The following is a 22,403-nucleotide window of genomic DNA, read 5'->3' on the forward strand; positions in this document are numbered from 1 at the left end:
TGCGTTGATGAGGAGATGAGAGTTTGTCTCAAAGTAGATCTGAAATAAATTAGGTTACCTGGCAAAAGCAAGCTCACATCTCTCATTGAATTTGTATGCATACTTAAGGTACATACCGTATTTTTTCGTGTATAAGACTAGGGTTTTTTTAACCAAAAAATTAGGTTTAAAATTGTGGCTCTTTTTACACACGGGTAGTGCTGAAGGGTGTTTTCTTAATTTGGAGCCCCCCAAAATAGGGTGCGTCTTATACGTCTTATACACGGAAAATTTGGCATGTATTTTGGGAATAATTCATGTTCTTATGTAGCTGCATTGTTTTATATTTCCTAAATGCCCCATGATCATATTATAAAGTAGTTGTGTCCTGCACAGGTCAAGCACAGGTTTCTTTTCATTTCCCCATGCATTTCTTATAAATTAAAAGTTCAGTGTGGCACAAGCAATTTCCCCCCCTGAAAGCGTGGACCAGTGATAAAAGTTTGAGAACCACTGTGTTAAGGTTGCATTGAATCCCAATTCTGTCTTCTGCATAAGCTATCCCTCCCAGTTTTGTATCATCTGCAAATATGATGTACATCCTCTCAATTCCTTCGTCCAAGTCATTTATAAAGACATTGAACAACAACTGTCCAGGACAGAACCCTGTGGCACCCCATATGCCACTCTTTCTCCCTGTGTGTCACTTTTTTCCAACATGCTGAGGAACCATTAGTGAGTGCTTTTTGGGTTTAGTGAGTCTACCAGCTACAAGTTCACTTAAGTTAACCTCACCCAGCCCACATTTTACCATCTTCCTCACAATAATATCATGGGGGACCTTTGTCAAAAGCCTTACTGAAATCAAGGTAACACAACATTCACAGCATTCCCCTGATCTACCAAGCCTGTAACACTTAACAGTGGGGGGGGGGGGGATGAGATTCGTCAGGGATGACTTGTTTTTGAGAAACTCATACTAGGTCTTAGTAATCACAGTACAGTGGTACCTCGGGTTAAGTACTTAATTCGTTCTGGAGGTCTGTTCTTAACCTGAAACTGTTCTTAACCTGAAGCACCACTTTAGCTAATGGGGCCTCCTGTTGCTGCCGCGCCGCCAAAGCACAATTTCTGTTTTCATCCTGAAGCAAAGTTCTTAACCTGAAGCACTATTTCTGGGTTAGCGGAGTCTGTAACCTGAAGTGTATGTAACCTGAAGTGTATGTAACCTGAAGCGTATGTAACCTGAAGCGTATGTAACCTGAGGTACCACTGTACCCTTTTCTAAGTGTTCACAGACTGACCGTCTATTCTGATATCAACGCCAAGCTGGTTCTCCAAGAATTCTCAAAGGTTATAGACAGAGGCTCAGTTATTACTTCTGCAAGCTCCTTTAGTACCCTTGGGTGTAGCTCAACAGGCCCTGGAGGTTTGAATTCATTTAAAGTAGCTATGTGTTCCCTTACCACCTTTTCCTATATAGGGCTGTAGCTCCCTCCTTGCATTGTTTATTTTGTTATCACCAGATTGGGCATTGCTTTCCTTTTGAGTAAAGACAGAGGCAAAGTAGGTGCTGAGCAGTTCTGCCTTCTGTCTGTCACTGAATACCATTTCTCCATCTTCCCTTCGCAGAGGACCTACTACTTGCCTGTTTTTCCTCTTGCTTCAAACATAGCTGAATAAGTCTTTATTATTATTATTTTCAACCTCTCTTGCAAGCCTGAGCTCATCCTGAGGTTTGGCCCGCCTGACCTTCTCCCTGCAACTGTTGGCTACTTGTGAATATTCTTCCTTTGTGATTTCCCCTTCTTTCCATTTTTTATACATGCCCTTCTTAAATCTCAGCTCATCTGTAAGCTCCTTATGCAGCCACACTGGTTTCTCTAGACGCCTCTCACTTTTCTTTCTTGTTGGAATTGTCTGCATTTGTGCTTTCAATATTTCACTTTTAAGAAACTCCCTTCCACCTTGCACTCCCTTCGCTTTCAGTATTTCTGGCCATGGGATCTTGCCCAGTAGTTGTTCAAGCTTTTTGAAATTGGCTTTCTTAAAGGCCAGAGTGCATGTCTGATTGCACTCAGCTTTATCTTATCTCTGTATCATGAAACCCAAGAGGATATGGTCACTTCCTTCCAAGGTTCTCAATACTTCTGCTTTGTCTATCAGTTCATTGTTGGTGAGGATCAGATCCAAGATAGGTGATGCCCTGGTTGCTTTTTCTACCTTCTGGGAAATGAAATTGCCAGCGAAGCAACTGAGGAATATGTTGGACCTTACATTTTTGGCAGAGGTTGAGTTACAGCAAATATCAGGGTAGCTGAAGTCTCCCATGACTGATATCTCTCTCCTTTTTGAATGTTTCGTAGGTATTCTGATCTAGGAAGGAATCATTCAAGTCTTCAGTCTGGCTTGGGGGTCTATAGCAGACACCTACAATAAGGCCACTGTTGTTTCTCTCTCCTACAATTTTCCCCGTATACCATCTATCTGCCTTCCATGCTCCAGGTCATGGATCTCTTTACATATAATGCTATTCCTCCTCCCTTCCTGTTTGGTCTATTCCTTTTGAACAGGTTATACCCCTCAATCTCTACATTCTAGTCATGTGTTTCATCCCACCATGTTTCAATAATGGCTATTAGGTCGTATTTGCCATCCTGTATGCTCAATTTTGTTTTGTTTCCCATATTCTGTGCATTAGTACAGAGACAACTGAAACTACAAGTCAGCCCTCCAGTTTCTGCCTTCTTATAGTTGCCTGCCCTTTAGCAGGTTTCTGGAGCACCACCCCAGTTTCCTGTGCATCCATGAAGCTATTATCTCCAGTACCAGGTGTTCCCCTGCTGCTGTTGTTCTTATTCTTCTTCTTCATTGAATTTATATACAGTGGTACCTTGGTTCTCAAACGCCCTGGTACGCAAACAACTTGGAATCCAAACACTGCAAACCCGGAAGTAAATGTTCCGGTTTGCATACTTTTTTCAGAAGCTGAACGTGCTCCGTTTTGAGTGTTATGCTTCCAAATTGAGTATTACGTTTCCAATTTGAGTGCCACACTTGCCACACCTCCGTTTTGAGAGTTATGCTGAGGTCTGTCTGTTTTTGCTATTTATTTTGCATATTTGTTTTTGCGGCTCTTTTTTTGTGACTGTGTGGAACCCAGTTCAGCTACTGATTGATTGATTGTGTGACTGCAGTACATTGTTTATTGCTTTCACTTTATGGATCAATGGTCTTGTTAGATAGGAAATTTCATGTTAAATTGCTGTTTTAGGGGTTGTTTTTAAAAGTCTGGAATGGATTAATCCATTTTGCATTATTTTCTATGGGAAAGTGCACCTTGGTTTTGGAACGCTTTGGTTTTGGAATGGACTTCCAGAACGGATTAAGTTTGAGAACCAAGGTACCACTGTAGCACCCTACACCCAGAGGTCTCAGGGCGGTTCACAGAACAAAATCAAAATATGAACCACAAAATATATAATCAAAATTAAAATGACAACCAAATAATGTCTGTAATAATTGTCTCCCTTCTGTTCAGGATTTTGTTTAAAGTTCTTCTGATCCAGTTCATGAGATTCTTAACAAACACATTTTTGCCAATAGTTGAGAGGTTCAACCCATCCCGTATAAGACAAATAGATAAACAAACTATTTAAAAATAATTATAAATATTAAAACAGTTTAAAACAACAGCAGCACATGCCTAAGATCAATCATTTCTGCACTCTTCAGGGTCCTTGTTAAGATGTATATAAACTGTTTAAATAAATAAAAGTAGTTTGTGCATTAGTGTTGCACACTCGCAGTTCTTCCGCAGTAAACTACTCAACTTTCCACCCTTTGGCAAGTATTGTGCTTATTTATTAATTCATTATAAAAATTAGACTCTGCTTTGCCCTCCACAAAGCAGCTCAAAGTCGCTTACCAATAAAAAAGGAGAGGTCAAAAGAACAATAATCCGACCATTAAAACACATTTGCAAACTAGAAAGAGCAAAACCCAAAGAGCACCACTCACAATGAATAAGTTTACAAAGTAAAATGTTTTTAGTTGCTATAAGAACGCAAATAAAGGGACGCGGGTGGCGCTGTGGTCTAAACCAGAGCCTAGGGCTTGCTGATCAGAATGTTGGCGGTTCGAATCCCCACGACGGGGTGAGCTCCCGTTGCTCAGTCCCTGCTCCTGCCAACCTGGCAGTTCGAAAGCACGTCAAAGTGCAAGTAGATAAATAGGTACTGCTCTGGCAGGAAGGTAAACAGCGTTTCCGTGCGTTGCTCTGGTTCGCCAGAAGCGGCTTAGTCATGCTGGCCACATGACCTAGAAGCTGTACGCCGGCTCCCTCGGCCAGTAAAGCGAGATGAGCGCCGCAACCCCAGAGTTGTCCGCTACTGGACCTAACAGTCAGAGGTCCCTTTACCTTTTTAAGAACGCAAATAACTTTATGCATTGATTTTCCCCATCTTTGGTCATTTTTATTCCTTTAAGAGGCCAAAGCTTGGTGGTATTCAACTAAGATTTACTCAGAGAAGAGACCCACTCAAATGAACGAACATGACTAGGTTAGGTCCATTAATTTCAAAGCGTCTGCTCTGAACAAAACACAACTGAATACAAACCCTACTGTGGAAGCACCCAGAGGATGGGGGTGACTTAAATTTATACTGTCCGATTATACATCTCTTCTGGAAACAAACAGAAGGTGGAGGCAGGCAAAAGCCCAGAAAAGAGAAATAAGGGGTTTTAAACAGGGTACCCAAATAAGAACATAAGAAAAGCCCTGCTGGATCAGGCCAATGGCCCATCTATTTCAGCATCTTGTTCTCACAGTGGCAAACCAGATTCCTGTGGGAAACTCAGAAGCAGAACCTGAGCACACGAATTCCCTCCTCTCCTGCGGTTTCCAGCAAATGGCATTTAGAAGCATTACTGCTTCTGATTGTTGTGGTAAAGCATAGTCAACATGGCTAGTAGCCACTGATAGCCTTGTCCATGAATTTGTCCCATCTTTTTTTTTTGAAACAATAAAAAGCTAGGCTGGTGGTCAGATCGGAAAGAAGATGAGGGGCTCGTGCACCTTTAATTGGTGGGTCGAAGAGGGAACGCCCTTTTCTATCAAACTATTAAAGGTGCAAGAGCCCTCCCCACTTTTTGCACCCTAGTTTTAAATATATATATCACAAATAAAATCTAATTATCCAAGCAGAAGGTGCAAGCCAAGAGACCACATTGAGAAAGAAGGCTTGTGATTTTTAAAAAATAAATAAATAAAAATAAATCCAGTTGAGCTCTCCAAGCAGAAGACTGCTCCACTTCCTCTTCTGCCCGTCTTAAGCTGCACCTTTAAAAGTCACATCACGTTTGGCGGCCTGATTATCCATTAACCTGATGTGAGCTGTATTTCCTGCGGGTGGCGTTTCTCCCCTTATTACTCCAGCTCTTTCTTTCTTTTTCTTTTCGCTTTTGCAAAGAAGACAGAAGCAGAGCAGCAGGCAGGGAGCCAGCCAGGAGCGAAGCTAGGCTTTCTCCTCTTCTTCTTCTCTCTCTCCCCCCCTTTCCTTTTCGCAAACCCTCCCCTCCGCTTCCCCCCTCCCCTTTTTCCTTATCAGCAATTCAGATCGCATGCAAATTCCCTCCCACCCCCCTTTTGCCTTTTCTCACACTGGAGAGAGAGCGAGCGAGAGAAGCAGGGGCAGGAAAACCAGGAGAAGCAAATCTCTCTTTCTCTCTGCCTCACCAGAGCTAGAAATCCATCCTTTTCTCCCCTCTTTCTTTTAGCTTTCTCCTCCTCTCACCAGCTTTCCTTTCAACCCCCTTTTGCAATAAAAGTAAGCTTCCTTTCCTCCCTCTGCAAAATCCCATTTTGGGGGTGCAACTGTGCAGTTTGTAGGGGCTTGATCCTTTCGCCCCCTCTCCAGCAAAACTGTTTCCCGCCCCCCCTCCTCTCCGCCTCCCTCCTGTTACCTTTTCTCCGCTCTCTCTCGTTCTCTTTTTTGCAAGCCTCCTCCACCCACCCACCCATCCCGCGCCCGGATTGCTTTTGTGCCGCGATGGGGTGGGAAAAGCGAGCCCCCGGGTCCCCCTTCGCTGGCGCTCGCCTCCTGCGCCTCCTCTTGCCGCCACTGCTGCTGGCATCGTGGCTGGGCAGTTGCAATGGAAGTTGTCCCGAGAGGGAACTGGAGAGGAGGGAGGAAGAAGCTAACGTTGTCCTCACAGGGACGGTGGAGGAAATCGTGAACGTGGATCCGGTTCATCAGACCTACTCTTGCAAGGTAATTCGGGGCAGAGGGAGGTGGGCTCACACACTCAATGGGCTGCGCTTCCTGGCTGGGTTGAAACCTTCACTGTTCCCCATGCCAAAGTCTCTGTGTTGTGATCTTCACTCTCTTGCAAAACTTTCTCTGTCTCTGCTTTTTTTTTAAAAAAAGATAATTTGTAACACCCCCCACCCCCGCAACTTGTCGATCTCTAAACTGCAAACCTGCCGATGGGAACAAACTGGGTTGGGGAGGAATCAGGCTTGGAAAAGATTCTGTTTCCCCACACACCCGCTCCTGTTTCCTAGTTTACAACTTACATCCGAGTAGCCCCACTGGACATCTCTGGAACTTTTTTTTTTTTTTTTTGCTGCTATTTCTGGCTGAAACAGGCCAACTTAGAAACAACTTTATTTCCGACGCCAGGCCCTGAACTGCCTCTTTACATTGATTGCACCCCCCCCCAGCAAGAAATAGTTGAGTTTTCGCGTGGGCGGGCATGGACTGAAATGCTATTTTTCCCCCTGTTCAATAAGTGAATGGACAAATACACCTCCCCGCACCTCCCCCCACAACCCGCCGATTGCCATCCATTTCACAACTGTTGCTAGAACTAAAGGGTGATGTTGCTTTTTAGTTGAATGACTTCTCACTTTTGAAAAATTAAAAGTAGAAACTGAACATTTTAAAAACAAACGGTGTCCCTGAGGTGTGAAGTTCTTCTTTTGCTTGTTCACGGTTATGTTTTTGGTACATTCCCGGGGAGTTTTTAAAAGTGCAATATATATATATATATATTTGCTCCCAAAGAAAATGCAAGGAAGGTGTTGTAGGAGAACAGTGCTCTTGGTGCTGGTGACAACGCTCACTTTGAGCCAGAATAGGATAGCGGCTTGTTGAACCAGTTATTTCAAAACAGTTTGAAATGGGCTGAAGTTCCAGATAAATAATTGCTATGTATTATCCCACCTGCCAAAAAAGAAAACCCACTGTAATACTATAGAACACAGAAAGCTGCCTTAAACCGAGAGTCAGACCACTGGTCTATCTTGCTCAGTGTTATTGACACGGACTGGCGGCAGCTCTCCAGGATTTCAGACAAGTGTTCTCTCCCAGACTTACCTTGGGGATTGAACCAGGAACCTTCCACAGGCAAAGCAGATGCTCTGCCAGTGAGCTGCATCCCATCTCCATATGCATGGATACTTATCTGAGAGCAACCACCAGTGGGTACAGCAAGGATTTCTTCTGAGGCCATAGGATTGGCTTTGTTAAGTGAGCGAATATCAGTTCAGTGGAGCTCAGGCCTGGAATAATTTCCCACTTTCCCACTTCCTTCTGAGTAGTCCCAGTGGACTCCAGCAAGATAGCTTGCTCCCAAGTGTGTAATTGCGTTTCACAGATATCTAAGACTGACTTTGCTCTGGGTCAGCCTACAATCCCACCTCCGTAAGTGTTAGGGGCATGAAGGTCCTCCTCTTGCAGTTGTACTTTGCAGCTGGTTTTTCTAGATAAGCTGCCTCAGAACATGGAAGTTCTATAGTTTTCACAACTAATAACCATTGACAGAACAGACCTTACCACACCCAACCTTGTCTGTAAGCCTTAGGCTAGTAAAAAACAAATGCTTTCCATTAAACTAGCTTGCAAAGGAGGGATGGATCTCAGTGACCCTTGTCTAACAACCTCCTTGGTGTTCATGCTATCCTTGGAGGAAAGGATTTAGCATCCTCTGCAACTAAGGCAGAAATAGATGGCTGTCGGTGGGGTAGAGTGAGCCATCCCTGTTCTGCCAGCCTGTTCAAGTCACCTGTGTGGAATTCCTTGTTGCCCACAGTGACCCTTTAAATAGTAATATGCAAGGCTGATGTAACCTTCAATATTTTTCCCCATGATCCTATGTTAAAGCCATCGCTTCATCCTTGCAACAATGAGGTCTGCAAATTCATTAAGCGCTGGGTGGTGAAGCCTTCTTCCTTCACCCTCTAGAATATCTGTACCCTACCACAAGATAAGAGGTTTGTGGGCTCTGTGGAGTCTTACCCCCCCCCCCAAGATCTGCAAACTTAATTTAAGCTGACACACTTGGGCTTCATCCAGTTTGGTCCAAGGGTGCGTACACACCATACATTTAAAGTACCCCCCCAAAAGAGATATTGGGAACTGTAGTTTAACAATCACAGAGCTACAGTTCCAAGCACCTGTAAACTACAATTCCCAGGATTCCCTGGGGGGGGGGGGAGAATAGGCACTTTAGATTTATGGTGCATGCACAGCCCAAGTGGCTAAATCTGCCTAGAACTTGGTGTGATGTCAGTTCAATTCTGGACTGCATTCAACCTTAGGACAGCATGAGGAAGACTACCAACCTGGATGGTTTTAAAAGAGGGTGAGACAAATTCATGGAGGAAAAGGCTATCAGTGGTTATTAGCCACAATGGCTATGTGCTCTGTGTCCACTGTCAGAGGCAGTACGCCTCTCCAGCAAATGTAGGAGAGGAGAGTGTGGTTGCGCTCGGGTCCTGCTTGCAAGCTTCCCATTGTGGCATCTGGTTGCCCACTGTGAGAACAGGATGCTGGGCTGGATGAGCCTTTCCCCTGATCCAGCAGGGCTCTTCTGATGTTCTTCTGTTCCGCTTCGAAGGTTGCTTCCTTCCACCTCTATGAACAACTGCAAGTTTAGGAAGCTGCCTTTATATACCATGTCAGACTGTTTGTTCATTGCAGTCCAGCAGTTCCTTCACCTGCTTCCTGATCCTGTTAACCATAGATGCCAGGGGGAATTTAACCTGGGACTGTCTGCATGCAGAGCCACTCAGTTTGGGTCTCCGTTCTGTAAGTCTAAGATCAAAGAATGGAGCACTTTATGCGACGTAAAGCAACCTCCCTCCGACCCCAGATAATTTTGGACTCCAGATCCCATCAGCTGTGGCCAGCGTGGCCAATGGACACGTATGATGGGAGCTGTAGTCTAGCAGTGTCTGGTAGGTGCCACATTGGGGAGTGCTGATGTAAGGCATAGCATCCCTGCAAGCTTGAATCACTCACTAAAAACTGTGCAGTCCTAAGATAAGTATCTGCCAAGTTCATTTGCCTTTAACCAACCGGGTTTCCCAAACCTTTAGGCCCACTGAGATGGGAGGGATGCTTTATCCTTGTACCCAAGGAAGTTGATATATAAGATGCTGCTTGATACAGAGTGAAACCACCGGTCCAAATGGCTCAGTATTGCTACCTTGACTTGCGCTGTCTCTCCAGGGTTTCAAACAGGGGAATATTCCCAGTCCTGCCTGCAGATACTGGGGAATGAACTTGAGACCTTTTGTCCTACAGATCAGATGCTTTACCACGGAGATATGTCCCTTTGTTTAATAGGATTATAGGAAACTGCTTTATACTGAGTCAGACCATTGGTCTGTCTAGCTGAATATTGTCTACACTGACTCGCAGCGGCTGTCCCAGGATTTCAGGCAGGATAATATTCCCAACGCTACCTGGGGATGCTGAGGATTGAAGCTGGCATGAAAAGCAGGCACCCTGCCAATGAGCTATGGTCTCTTCCTGACTTCTTAGGGGGTGTGTAAAGATTAAGAAGTTAATTACCCACCATTGGAGAAGCCCACCCTCTTAGGTTTCTGCATGAACCACCACCATCATAATGGAAGGAGGCAAGCTGAGAACACTGACCCACGTGGAGGCACAGCAGACAGCCTCCCATCTGTGAAGAGCAATTACTTGAACTTGATTGATTTAAATCTGTCTGTCTGTCCATCTCTCTCTCTCTCTCTCTCTCTCTCTCTCTCTCTCTCTCTCTCTCTCTCCCTCTCTCTCCCCCCCCCCCCAATTTCACAGTGGATTAATTTGGAAAGGTGAGCGCCACCCTCACTTCATGTTGCTTGTACTTTTAAACCAGCAGATAACACAAACACACACATGCACACCCTCCCTCCCTCCCTCCCCACAATCCATCTAGATCTCAAAGTCAGTGGAAATGTAATCTTGAGAATCGCTGCACCAGTATATTTCTGTTTTGATTGATGGCAGGTCTTTTCTTTGTAACCTTCCTTCTTCTAAATCTAAACAAGTTCCTTTTAAAAGAAAAAAGCAAGGACACATGTTTTTCATTGGGCGACTTGAAAAGCTTCAGTACATAATTATGTATTTTTAGATGGAGAGTAGCCTTCTTAAAAAGTGCGGCTAACCCCGGAGCAGGCAACATCTTTGCAAGACTGCTTTTAAGCAAACCCAATTCCAAGTGTCTGCAGTAGAGCACATTGCCTTTATACTTCCAGGCTGGGAAAGTTTCAAAGCCACCAGCTTGGAAGAGTGTAGTATGTTCCCTCTTCTTCCACTAAACCTGTGTAATTAAAAAATAATAATGAAACAAGAATGACCCAGCATGGTTGCTGACAATTTCTTTTATTTATATTGCAGCATTGGTAGGCATGGATCTTTTCTAGAGTAGGATTAACCCGGAGAGCCCTCTGCCACATGGAGCTCGCAATGCAAATTCTGGCAGGGGAGGAATTTTGATGGGAAGGAAAAGGTCACACCGACTGGGTGAATATGTTTGGACGCCATCATGCTGTAAAATGTTCCTCAAGATTGACCCCTGTTGTTGCAGACTCACTGCTTATTACTACTGCAAATAACCCCTGCCGCTACAAGGTATAGCTGGTGTTTGGTCTTGGAACAGAAATCTTGGTTAACTGCAGGAAGATCTTCTGTTTCTAAGTATGCCAGGAGAACTGGGGTCAGCAAGACCTGAACAGGCCATACTGATGATAATTCCCCCCCCCCACGCCCTTAGGGGCCAACACAGCTTCCTTTAAAAATAATAATTAACCACACTATTATTTATAAGGATCAAGGGTATTGAGAGCAGTGGAGGTTGGTTTCTCACAGGGCAAGTCCATGTGCCTGATTTCCTCCTTGCAACCTGTCCAGGGGGTAGCCTTTGCTGTCACTCTGTCTACGTACCACCCTAGTAGAATTCGGCAGGACATAGTGTGGGGACAAGCCAGGAATTAGCTGGCTTCATCTCTCATTGGGTCTGACTCTGACTATCATTGACTCTGACTTCACCTGCTGTTGGCCTTCCCCGGGCTTCCGCCCCGTCACTTCAGTGGCCACCAGTCAAAGGGTAATTTTAAATGTACCTTTTGTATAAGAGTTGCTTTCAAGGTAGATTCTGCAGAGATTGGCAACCATTCCCACCATTAAAGCATTGGCATAAAGCAGGGGTAGCTCTGTTTGGGGAGGGGGACCCCTTAATCAAGCCCCCTCAAGTATTTCTTTCTGGAACTGTCCCCCTCTACCAGAGACCCCCACTGATTTTGGTGGGGGGACAAAATGGGAAAAAAATAGGGATGCAGAAGTGGAGTAGGCAGAGGCCAGCTCCGTGTTGGAGATGTCAGTGAACCCCTCCTGGCTCATCAGAGCAGTCATTTGATGAGTGAAGAGCGGGCAGTAAGCCTCTGTCCTCCGCTAATCAGCCCAGATCTGCTGAGGCGGGTGGGTGACACTGTCTGCTTGTGTGTGAGCATGCAAGAGTGTGGGATGACTGCATCCACCATTGGCATGTGCCCCCCCTCCCCAGGCTGAATCTGCTCCTCAGGCCAAAAAAGGTTAGCCAGCCCCTGGTATAAGTGAATGGAAGCCGTTGTTGTTTAGTCATTTAGTTGTGTCCGACTCTTCGTGACCCCATAGACCAGAGCACGCCAGGCACACCTGTCTTCCACTGCCTCCCGCAGTTTGGTCAAACTCATGCTGGTAGCTTCGAGAACACTGTCCAACCATCTCGTCCTCTGTCGTCCCCTTCTCCTTGTACCCTCCATCTTTCCCAACATCAGGGTCTTTTCCAGGGAGTCTTCTCTTCTCATGAGGTGGCCAAATTATTGGAGCCTCAGCTTCACGATCTGTCCTTCCAGTGAGCACTCAGGGCTGATTTCCTTCAGAATGGAGAGGTTTGATCTTCTTGCAGTCCATGGGACTCTCAAGAGTCTCCTCCAGCACCATAATTGAAAAGCATCAATTCTTTGGCGATCAGCCTTCTTTATGGTCCAGCTCTCATTTCCATACATCACTAATGGAAGCCGTAGGTTTATGAAATTAGCTCAGTGATAGTGTGCACGCTTTGCACACAAAATGTTTTCAGGTAGCACCACCTGGAAAGTATGGGGATTGACCCTGGGATCTTCGGCATGCAGAAAAGATGTCCTCCTGCTGAGCTGTGCCTCTCCCCACATGTTTGTGTGGAGGAAGGAACCTAGCGGATTCCAAATTTGCATGGCAGCTGTTCCTTCAAGGTGTGGAACATGGAGCGGGGGATGGACAGAGGCACACAGGAAGCTGTCTTCTACTGAGTCAGACCAATGGTCCATCTGGCTCAGTATTGTCCAGGCACAGCAGCTCTGCTGTTTCAGACGGCATTTGCTCAAATTGTTGTTGGCTACAGATGGCAGTGATTGCCAAGCTACTTCTGCACACCTTAAGGGCATGAGGGAAGGCTTTTTTTTTGGGGGGGGGGTCCTGTTCTATCAAGTCATTTTCGGAATGGCAGCATGTTGTAGTCCAAGAACTGCTTTTGTAAATGGTGTGTGTGGGAGGGAGGTCTTGCTGTTCATGAATGGGAACTCAAAATCTCCACTGTGTGTGAGTGGATAAACCACAAGGGAGGGCGAGGAAAACTGGCCAGTTGCAGCCCATCTTCCCAAATGCCCCCTTTTGTCCGCACCCCAATAAAGATTGGAAGAGGGAGAACTGGGGTGAAATCCTTTCAGAGCTCTACACCTTTCTCTATCTGGGTAAAGTTATACTTTGGCAAATGTGTATTAGCCAAATACAGATGTGTGTGTATGTGTTTTAGATGGAAAATTGGAGGGTGAGAGTGAGGCCTAATCCAGCACCTGCAAAAGACCTCCCTCCCACAAGCAGGGCATGTCTCTGTTCCAAAAGCTGGGCAGGGGGATGATGACCTGTTTAAAAATGGCTTGGGGAGGTTGTATTCATATGGGTAAATCAGCGGGCAGGGCAGAGATAAGCCCTAGAGCTGCCAGTGCCCTGCCTTTACTTACCAGATAAGTGATGTGAGTCATTGTGAATCCCGTGCTGGACTTGGCAGGTACAGTTGTGTCCTCAACCTTACCTGCCTTGCAGGGCTGTTCTGAGGATATTGCAGAGGAGAAGCGGTGGGGATGGTGGTGGACCCATCTATGACATTCTGAGCCCTTTTGGTGTGAGAGAAGATGAAGCCAAAACCAGGATCTCATAGAATCAGCATTATATCTAAGGCGCCCTACCACCACCACTGGATCTAGGCCTTTGCTGGTGATTAAACTGGTTTGCCCATTGCAGCTTCATGGGAGGGAAGATTCAGATTGTGCAGGCATTTAATGTATAGCATAGGTGTGTTGATTAAAATAAATAAATACAAATCTTTCATCGGCCAATTTGTACCTAATTTTCCTGTCAGTGATCGGAGGTTGCATAACGGATTGCATACAACACCCTGGATTTTAACCTGTTTGAGGTGTTGCAGTGAGAGCCTTTGGCCGGGCTGCTTCATGTCATGATGTTCCCCCACCTGCCGCCTCCAGTTCTGCTTCTCCCCCAGTTGGGAATGTTTTAATAAGGACTGGGTGGTCTGCTGTCAAAGTGCTCTCTGAAGATGTGCTGTGCATTCCGCTGAAGTTTCTCCGTCTCTGTTGGTTAAATCCTAACCCTCCCAGGATGAAGCCTCCAATATACACAAAAGATGAGTGAGATAGAGCCAATGAAAGAAATTAGAGCTAATGCTGTTTAAACAGTTGCGGATTGCTTCCAGGCATTGCTTTCCCTGCCAACTGATTAAGAATTGAGTGGGGTGGGGGCGGAGAGGAAGGACAGAGGGCAAATGCTGGGATGGAGACTTGCTCATCTTGCTTCCCCCTTGCTGGATGGAGTGACTAAGCAAGGAGAAGAATCGAGGTGTGTGTGTGTCGCCCTTCTGTGCTGTTGACCCAGGTTCATTGTCTGCTCTCGTGAGTCAGAAGCCAGTGGACGAAATACTTGAGTGTATGAGCTGTGCTCCCCCCCTTTCCCCCTTTGCTCAGACCAGCTCCTGTGTGGAATGTTGTATCTGATCTTTTTGAGTCACACAGGGCTCTTTATTAGCCTGGGGAGTGGGGGGGGGGGAGAGAGATTTCTGCCTGTGTTAGGTCCACAATTAGTGCTTGCTATTTTAACCCAGGTGCAAAAGGGAGGTTGGCCAATCCAGTTCTGAATCAGGTATGCTAGCCTTTCAATCTAACTCACTGAATCTTGACTCCAAAACTGGCAGCAAGACAGGGTCCTCTATTGCAGTGGTAGGGGATGCATGAAAGGAGAATTGGCGGTAGTGGGAGCAGTGGGGGAACTGCTCCCGCCACACCCCCTCCTCATATGTGTCACCTGAAAAAATTGCATCCCTCTGCCACATGTTGCGGACAGCTCTGTTCCTTTCCTTCCTGTCCTGCTTTCCATAGCTGATGTTCTCCCCCTGAGTATTTGGAATGTGTGGTGAATGTTCCGTGATGTCACAGCAGTCCCATGGGAGCGGGTTTGAGGGGTGGGGATGTGCAGGCAAAAGATAATGGGACTTAACCCTTGGTCTCCCTTAAAAGGCAGACCTCCCCTCCGTGCGCGCGCGCGCGCGCGTGTGTGTGTGTAAGGAAGGGAATGACTGTCCAATTAACCCCACACACATTTTTAATAGGAATTCTCCATCCTCAGCTAATTGATTGGATGTACCCATTAATGCTCCCAGCTGTAATTTAAACGCAAGATATTTCGTAAAAGCATTTTTGTCTTCCACGGCCCCTGCTCTTGCTGTCTTTATAAATCTCTCTAAAGCGCACTTTTGTCGCTGGAAGGGTCTTAACTGCCACTGTTATCTCCCAGGCTTGATCTCCTTCACAGTCCCCCCCCCCCTTTTAAAATAAATTCTTCACGTGCCTGGTGACTCACTGTGCTAGGAGTCTTAATTGCCCTTGATGAGTTCAGTGTCTCTGCATATACTATATGACCTTCCCATCCCATCCATTCATCCGCCTCATGAGAAGCAGAGGGTTGAAAATGCTGCTTGCAGAGTTTGACCCAGCTCTCTCTCACTCTCTGTAGATGCTGGAACACGGGTTTTTTGCCTTATACTGAGTCAAACCCTTGATCCATGTAGCTCAGTATTGTCTGCACTGACTGGCAGTGACCTTCCATGGTTTCGGGTAGGGCTCTCTCCTGGAGATGTTGGGGGTTGAGTTTGGGACCTTCTGCATGCAAAGCCACTGCTGTACTGTGGAGCCACATCCCTTTGCTTACAACATAGAAACATAGGACGCTACTGAGGCAGACAATTTGTCTACCCAGCTCAGCATCGTCTGCATTGATTTGCAGTGCCTCTCCAGGGTTTGAGACAGGGGATATTCTCCCCATCTTACCTGGGGACCGACCTCCTCTTTTTAAGGCATATGCTCTACCACTGAGCCACAGTGTACTCATACAAAATAAATAAAGCAACTTCTCTTTATCAGAGGTGGGCTGATGGGGACCTACTGGTCAATCTATAACTCATTTGCTGTAGATCAGCAACAATTCCGCCTTGCAATTGATTAACAGTACCAACTAAAAAGAGAGAGGGATCCTCCCATCTAAATTACTCTGCTCAGATAAATTATGCTTGGAGTCGGAATGACCAGGAGTTAGTGGGGAGGGCCATAGCTCAAAGGTTAGAGCATCTGCTTCGCATGCAGAAAGGTCCCAGGTTCAATCCCCAGCATTTCTATGTTGGTTTGGGAAAAAGACTCCTGAGACCCTGGAGTGCTGCTGCCAGTCAGTGTAGACAGTACTGGGCTTCCTTAGTTCCCCTACCTATGTGCATGGCGTACCCAAGCATCTCTTTGCACTCAAGCTGGGATGTGAGGCCAGTCTTTGCCTTTGCTGCTGAGCTGCAAATCCCTTTTTCTTGTGCCTTTGCAAATAAAATGGGTGGGGTTCATCCTGTGGTTTTCTTTTTTTTTCCTTTTCTCTTCCCTTGCCTCGACTTGAATCTGGGGTAAAGTGTACCTGCAGGGCGCACCTTGGCAAGCAGCTGGTGCGAAGGGCCTTTCATGCCTCCTTTGGCATGGTTTTGGAACTGGCTCCGTTCCCGGCGGGGAAGAGATGCATTCCATAACTCTCTGCGGCTTCAGGTGGCCCCTCTTAACCTGAGCTTCGGCATGTTTATTACCGCGTTCTCTGTGCCCTGTCAGAGGCAGCGAGCTCGCCCCAGATTTTTCGCAGGCAGGGGGAAACGGGCACCTTTGCTGGTGTTAAAATCATGGAAACAAAACCCCCAAGCTGATTACAATGAGAAGTGGGGGAGAAGGGGGATGGACAAGCTATGGTCTGTGATTGTTCCTCTCCACTGAAGTGGGTCTGACAGTTCGCCAGTCTGTGGAAAATGTTCACGCCAGGAAAACAAGGCCTGCAGTTGGGATTTTTGACACTGAAAAGGGGGTGAGATTTGCTTTTAGGTGACGGAAGCTTGGCACTTTTCCTGTGATTTAAAGAGTACTGCTTTCCCTTGTTTGTTTGTGTTTTTTAAAAATCGAGTGCAAGAGGAAGGAGAGGAGTTTTGTTACATCCTCCCTGCAGCTGTAACTTGACCAAGGGTTTGCATGAGATTTGGGGGCCAAATGCAGACACCCCCCAGGCCTCTCCACTTGGCTCACAGGGCTCTCCCCATGCCATGCGCCCCACAGCTTGCTTCACACATTCCTCAAGTGTTGTTGTTTTTTGCCCAACTGGAATGTGCCCTTGAACCCTGACCATGTCGCTTGGATGGAAGGTAGACAGCGGTGTGTGAAACTAGCCTACCATAAGAACGAAAAATTTACATTTGTCGCTCCACCCACTTTCACTTCTGGACCCGCCCACCACCAGCATGTGGCCCCCAAAAGGTCTCTGTGAGGGGAATGTGGCCCACAGGATGAAAAAGGGTCCTCAGCTCAGCTTTAGAGTTTCCTATTTTTGTTATGAGTGCCTGTTTTTTCCTCTCATGGAAGTAGTTCCGATATGACCGGCATCGATGGTTTGTACTGCTGATATGGCAAACGTCGATGGTTTGTCTTTGCTGTTTCAGAATCGTAGAGGTTCTCTCTCTCTCTCTCTCTGTGAGTACTGCAATAGGCAATCACAAGTGGCCTCCTTGCAACATCCATGCCCATAATGACGTATGCTTGAGATGTGCCCAGACAGGAAATAAAAAGGCCTGCGGATTCGGTTATGGCATCAGATCAAGTCCTCCTGTGCTCCAGCTTGCCTCTCCACCCGTGCCAACGGTTCTCTTTCCTCAGTAGCAGAGATGTAAAGCCACCCCAAGGAATATGGGGCTGGGACTTTGGAGGGATTGGTGTACAGTGGTACCTCAGGTTACATACGCTTCAGGTTACAGACTCCGGTAACCCAGAAATATTACCTCGGGTTAAGAACTTAGCTTCAGAACCGAAATCGTGTAGTGGCGGCACAGCGGCAGCGGGAGGCCCCATTAGCTAAAGTGGTGCTTCAGGTTAAGAACAGTTTCAGGTTAAGAACAGACCTCCAGAATGAATTACCGTATTTTTTGCACCATAACACTCACTTTTTTCGTCCTAGAAAGTAAGGGGAAATGTCTGTGCGTGTTATGGAGCGAATGCCTACGGATGGCGGGGGGATCTGCTGCAGTCATGAGCAGAGGATCCATGGTTCCCCTTCCTTCCCTCCTCATTGGCTCGCTTTGAAACAGCAAAGCGGGAGAAGAGCCACTGAGTGGGGAGGAAAGAGGGACAGACAGCCTGCTTGCTTTAAAGGAGCAAAGTGGGAGAGGAGAGGAGCCACTTACACTTGTGTAAGCGGCTCCTGTCCTGTTGGCTCCTTTAAAGCAAGCAGGCTCTCTGTCTCTCTCACCTCCCCACTCAGCTGGCTAAATAGCAGCAAAGCTTTTCAGCGAGCCGGGGAGGAGGGAGAGAAGCAGAGCCTGCTTGCTTCTCCTCTTATACCCCTCTTCTGCATTATTAACAGCATCCTTCTCCACCCACCCCATGCGTGTCCCTTGAGTGCTTTTCCTTCCCTCCCCACTTAAACCGTGGTCACAAAGCACGGATCCACATGGATCCTAAGGATTTTTGCACTGGGTCACCCCAAATTCACCGTCAGATCACATGTCTGTGGCCACAGCATGAACCACAAAAATCATACATCCACTGTTTCGTTTAGAATATTTTTTCTTGTTTTCCTCCTCTAAAAACTATGTGCGTGTTATGGTCGGGTGTGTGTTATAGAGCGAAAAATACGGTAAGTTCTTAACCCGAGGTACCACTGTATATGGAATTTGCTGCACGTGGACCCGGCCCAGTTTTCAATAGGGGTGGTCACTGTTGAAATATTACGGTGTTGTCCAAGGATGTGGGGTCATAGGAAGCTGCCTTCTACAGAGTCAGGCCATTGTTTCCATCTAGCTCAGTATTACCTGCACTGGCTGGCAGTGGCTGTCCAGGGTTTCACGTAGGGGATAGTCCCAGCCATACTTGGGGCTTGCACTTGCCATCTTCTGCATGCAAAGCAGAGCTACAACCCTTCAAGGATATAACACTTAACAAAGGTTTGTCATCACAGAAGTATTTACTGTGTTTTTCAAGTGCATGCACTTGACAAAGTAATGTAAGGGGGCAGACATGTTTGTTTCTCTAAGGAGCTTTCCATCTTTTAAGTCTCAACTGTTGGGGATGGATAAATAGGAGCAAGCATTCACTTACGTTTAGGTAGCCTTTGCTTCACTAGAAAGGCATTCCCCCCCCCCCCGAGTGACCACTTCGATTCTCCTCCTCCTATTCCTGATGTTTGGTGGCACACTGGTTCTGAATGTGAGGTCTCCCATAGCCCTGATTCTGAACCTATTTCAGCCCAGAGGCTACATTTCCTTGTAGACAACATTCTGGGGGCCACATACCAGCAGTGGGCAGGGCCAAAATTGTGCAGGTCAATTAATGCAAATTTCATCATTGCACAGTAGCCCAGTTTTTCCTCACACACAAACCACCACACACTGTTCCTTTGTCCAGGCAAGCAAAAGGCAGTTCAAGGGCACATTTCAGCCAGGCAAAAACACCTGAGGAGGGTGCAAAGCCCCAGGGATGGGACGTGAGGTGGGGGAAGAGTCCTGAGGTCCTGACAGAAAAGCCTGGAGCCACCCCCTGCCCCAGGCCTGAGGTTCTCCACCCCTCTCAACCACCACATCTAGCAGGCATTGGTGGGCTTTTGTAATAATAAATGTCCTGCTTTCTTCTTCATTCTCCAGGTGAGGGTCTGGCGGTATCTGAAGGGCAAAGAGGTTGTGACTCATGAGATCCTCCTGGAAGGTGGAAACAAAGTCATGATTGGGGGATTTGGGGACCCCTTGATCTGCGACAACCAGGTGTCTACAGGGGACACCCGGATTTTCTTCGTCAACCCTGCCCCGCACTATATGTGGCCTGCTCACAAGAACGAACTGATGCTCAACTCAAGCCTCATGCGGATTACACTGCGCAATTTGGAAGAGGTGGAGCACTGTGTGGAAGGTAGGTCTGTTGTTGTTTTTGCTGTTCAGACTTTGCCTAAAGTGTGCACATTTCAACCTGCCTGTCCTGCATGGCTAGATTTTGTGTATGCTGAAAGGTTTCGGTCTGTTTGGGCAAATGCCCTCTGCAGTCTTGCATACCTCAAGCAAATAACTTATTTCTATACCACTTTTGCTGCTTTGTTTTGTTTTTTTCTGCTTCCGTTAGTCCGGGGTGGGTGGAGGAGTGCTGTGCTGGACATTGAAGATCCCTCCCAACCACTAGAAATCATATTCAGCCACCTCTCCAACTTCTGAGATCTCACCAGAGGTCTCTCACATTCTTTAAAGCGCGATTTCACAATCACAAAGGACTAGGAACTTGATGCGTGTTCTTAAAAAAACCAGCATAGGCAGGCAGCTGAATATTCTGCACAGGGTACTACATTTTGTGCTGCTGTGGTATATGACCCGATTACCATGTCTCATGAGGCTATGGTGTTATGAACTTTTGGCTCGGCTGGATTTTGCTTTCTGGACTCTAAATCTTTTGATGGAATGGGAAGCAGTTCTGAAAGCGGCATCTGTAAATGGTTTTGCATGTCGCTGGGCATTAGTTGGAATCTTGACTTGGGAAGCAAGGTGAAACCAAATATGTGCCAAATTGGAGCATAGGCTTTAGATGGAGCTTCCATGTTCAGAGGCAGTTTACCTCTCGCTAGCACTTGCTTTGGAGGACAGGGTTTAAAAGAAGGGGTTGATATTTCCTTTGTATACTTTTTCTTTCTTTCAGCCTCTGGTCAGCCTCTGTTGGAAACAGGTTGCTAGACTAGATGAACCTTGTCTTCCAATTTAATTTGGGAGCCTCGTTGTAGAAGGAAGCACACTTTTGCTCCCCTCTAGTTGACTGCTCCGATGTTTCATCTGATGATGAAAATAATATTGCTGATATCCTAATGCTGTGTTATACCAACCTATGGTGTCGGCCGCATTTGGAATACGGTGTACTGTTCTGGTCGCCTCACCTCAAAAAGGATATTGCAGAGTTGGAAGAGGAACTGAAAGGATCAAGGGGCTAGAGCAACTCCCCTATTAAGGAAGGTTGCAATTCTGGGGACTTTTTAGGTTGGAAAAAATGCGAGTAAGAGGAGACATGATAGAAGTATATAGAATTATGCATGGCATGGAACAGGAGGCAGGGATGGCCACTAACCTTAGATGGCTTAAGAGGATCAGATGCATTCTTGGAGGAGAGGGCTATCGATGGCTACTAGCTATACTTTGCCTCCACAACTGGAGGTGCTTCTGCTTCTGAAAACCCATTGTTGGAAACTACAGGAGGAGGGAGGGCTCTTGTGTTCAAGTCCTGCTTGCGCGTTTCTCACAGGCATCTGTGAGAATGGGATGCTGGACTTGATGGGCCCTTGGCCTGATCCAGTAGGCTCTTCTTATGATTTTATGATGTTCTTACTGGTAAGAGGTGGCCCCCAGTATGATCCATGATTAATCCAATGTCGCTTAGGAACATATGGGCTTGCATTTCTGAAATGTACCTGACTTCATGCTTCTGCCCAAAGGCTGTATTGATTTTTCTGTGTGAGTTTCTTTCTTTTTTTTTGCAAAGAAATCCGCTTCTCGTGCAGAGCCCACAAATTCAGCCCAAGGAGCAGGTGAGCAAATAAGACAGAAGGCTGCTGGAATCCTGGTTGAGCCAGCAAATAAACATTCCAGTCAGTCTTTGCCTCTACTCCTCTCTTTCTGGGGCCTCTGAAACAAACAAGAAAGAAGGGGGGGGGGAAGCCTCCTAAAGACTTGAGGCTGAAATGAGCTTCTTGCCATTATTATTAGTATTACTAGAACATTTTTATCCCTCTCTTCAGCTGAGAAAATTTCCCAGAGTAGCTTACATACAATTTGTACCTTTTTAATTTAAAAATAAATAAATTTCTACAACAATAATAAACTGCAGTGGTTAAAAAAAAAGCTGTACAATTAAATGTAAGACAGGTTTACAATCCAAGAGATATGACACAAGAGGAGGAGGAGGAGGAGGGAAGAGAAAAATCCAGGCCAGGCACCCAAAAGGCTCAGGGGCCAAATCTGATTTTACAAGGGCTTCCATTATGCTTCTAAGGTATTAGAAGTCTGGGAAACTTTGGCATATGCATTTGATTCTTGAACTGGTGACTCTTTGGTTCAGAGCTGAGATTTCTAATGTTCTGTATCGGCTTCCCTCTTCTTTTCCTTCACTCATTTGAAAGGTCCTTCCCCCTCACCCGACCTGACTAATCCCTCTCCGATTTCCCATCGGGATGAGTGTCTCTTTATTTCCTTACGATTGTTGGCTGCAAAGAAAGTTGAGTATTTTTTGTGTACGGCCCAAGTGCGGCTGACTCTCAAGTTGAGGTTTCTGTGGAAGGAAACGGAGATAAGAAAGAGGTGTGTGGGGGAGAGACAGATTGCCCCGTGAGGGCAAAATGTCGACATTCCTATATGCTGGGCAATCTTGGTTCATTCCTGGGGATTTGACTCAGCTGCAATTGTTGCTCTCTTAGTCATGTGGACCTTGAACCAAGCCGCAGAGCTTTGTGTCGCTTGGG

At 46.4% G+C, this 22,403-nt stretch overlaps 1 protein-coding gene and 1 long non-coding RNA gene across 6 annotated transcripts in view; one reads left to right on the forward strand and one right to left on the reverse strand.

Annotated features, from left to right (window-relative positions):
* Positions 1-454: 454 nt before the first annotated feature.
* On the reverse strand, positions 455-1,313 carry LOC309375747. Its single transcript, XR_014171024.1, has 2 exons — positions 1,241-1,313; positions 455-964 (listed from the first exon to the last, which is right to left on the reverse strand). It is a non-coding gene; the product is annotated as an uncharacterized lncRNA (long non-coding RNA).
* A 4,141-nt stretch (positions 1,314-5,454) lies between these two features.
* Positions 5,455-22,403, forward strand: part of AGRN (agrin) — a 238,252-nt gene continuing 221,303 nt past the window's right edge. For 3 of the 5 annotated variants that reach the window (XM_081923371.1, XM_081923373.1, XM_081923372.1), the window contains exons 1-2: positions 5,455-6,251; positions 19,564-19,825. In XM_081923371.1, coding sequence (XP_081779497.1) covers positions 6,030-6,251; positions 19,564-19,825 — 484 coding nt within the window. In that variant the 5' untranslated portion in view covers positions 5,455-6,029. The remainder of the gene's footprint in view (positions 6,252-19,563; positions 19,826-22,403) is intronic. The other 2 variants (XM_081923374.1, XM_081923375.1) reach the window with 1 other exon arrangement.

This window comes from Podarcis melisellensis, assembly GCF_964234715.1.
Source record: "Podarcis melisellensis genome assembly, chromosome: 8".
Lineage (NCBI taxonomy): Eukaryota > Metazoa > Chordata > Lepidosauria > Squamata > Lacertidae > Podarcis > Podarcis melisellensis.